Below are 1,462 nucleotides of genomic sequence, written 5' to 3'. Positions count from 1 at the left end.
CAAGCATCACTCGAATTTACAAGAAGGTGATCTGTTTCCTCTGCCTCCAGTAGTACTACTAGTAGACTTTATTCATTCACAACTACCACATAGCGAGAAACATTATAGATTTAGGGACCAAAATTAGCTATACTTGCTATTATAACAAGGAGCTTATTATATGTATTATGTGACTTCTTCTTCTTCCGTTGCATTAACTCAAAAAATCTTACACTCAAGTTAGTTCAGCTGCCTCACTCTCACCTCCCCTCAAGATCCATGAGTGCCCTGCATGTACGAAAAATCAAAACAAAAGTTAACACCAAAATCAAACCCGTAATAAAAGGCATAATATCACTATATATTCCAAAGTGTATATGATATATAAGATTAATTAGATCTCACATCCCTGTACCGAAGAGAACAAAACTAGTGGGATTTTCGAAGAAACAAAAAGTTAAAAGACTCACTCAAGGCTTGTTCGGCGGAGATCCTCCTAGAAGGGTCCTTACATATCATCTTCCGCAACAAATCCTTGGCGGCCGGCGACACATTCCGGAAGAGCCTCGGCGGAAACCTCAAGTTCCCTCGAAGAACAGACTCGAAAATCTCGACGGCGGAATCACCGTAAAACGGCGGCGCACCGGCCAACATCATGTAAAGTATAACTCCACAGCTCCACACATCAACTTTCTCATCATACTCCCTCCCCATCAATACTTCCGGCGCCACGTAATACGGCGTCCCCACCACACCGCTCATCAGACCCCCGCCATCGCCGGCGAACCACTCGGCGGAGCCAAAGTCGGCGAGCTTCAAGATGTCTCTGGAATCAAAGAGAATATTCTCGGGCTTCAAGTCGCGATGCGCGATGCCGCTGCGGTGGCAGTGAGAAACGGCTTCTAGAAGCTGCGTGATGACGTGGCAGGCGTTGGGGAATGGAGTGACAGTTGAGGCAGTTAGGCGGTCGAGGAGGGTGAGGGGAAGGCAGAGGTCGAGGATGAGAGAGAGAGAGCGGTCGTCTTCGAAGGCGTTGTGGATAGTGAGGATGTTAGGGTGAGGGGTTAGGAGTGACATCAGCTTCGGTTCGTTCAGTATACACTGCTGGTCCGTTTCGTCTGCTAGGATTGATTTGTCGATTACTTTGCAGGCGTATACTTCTCCTGAAACGACGTCGTAGCACCGGTATATTGTGCCGAAACGCCCTCTCCCTATTTCTTCGCTTATCTCGTATTGCCCCTTCAGCGATGAACACATACTTTCTTTCTTTCTTTTCTGGGTGGTTCTGTTTTGTGTGAGGTTTGGCCAGACCTTGTTGAGCTTCTTCCGCTTTTATAGAGAGAAACTAACTCATGAAAGAGACTACTTTTATTTTTTTAGTTTTTTATGTGGAAATATAAAAATCAGTCATTAAATTATTTATTTTATACATATATAAATAATATAGGTGTTTTAAATATTTTAACTTTTTCAAATCAAATAG

The 1,462-nt window shown here is 44.2% G+C and overlaps 1 protein-coding gene across 1 annotated transcript; it reads right to left on the bottom strand.

Moving 5' to 3' along the window:
• LOC107619439 (phosphoenolpyruvate carboxylase kinase 1) lies at positions 2–1,302 on the bottom strand. The gene is made up of 2 exons (XM_016321732.2): positions 450–1,302; positions 2–267 (listed from the first exon to the last, which is right to left on the bottom strand). Exons 1-2 carry the CDS (start codon positions 1,234–1,236, stop codon positions 215–217), a joined length of 840 nt encoding a protein of 279 aa, XP_016177218.1. The 5' UTR covers positions 1,237–1,302; the 3' UTR covers positions 2–214.

Source organism: Arachis ipaensis, chromosome B09, assembly GCF_000816755.2.
Source record: "Arachis ipaensis cultivar K30076 chromosome B09, Araip1.1, whole genome shotgun sequence".
NCBI lineage: Eukaryota > Viridiplantae > Streptophyta > Magnoliopsida > Fabales > Fabaceae > Arachis > Arachis ipaensis.
Note: the sequence above shows the minus strand (reverse complement) of the source record. Positions and strands in the feature narration are given on the sequence as shown.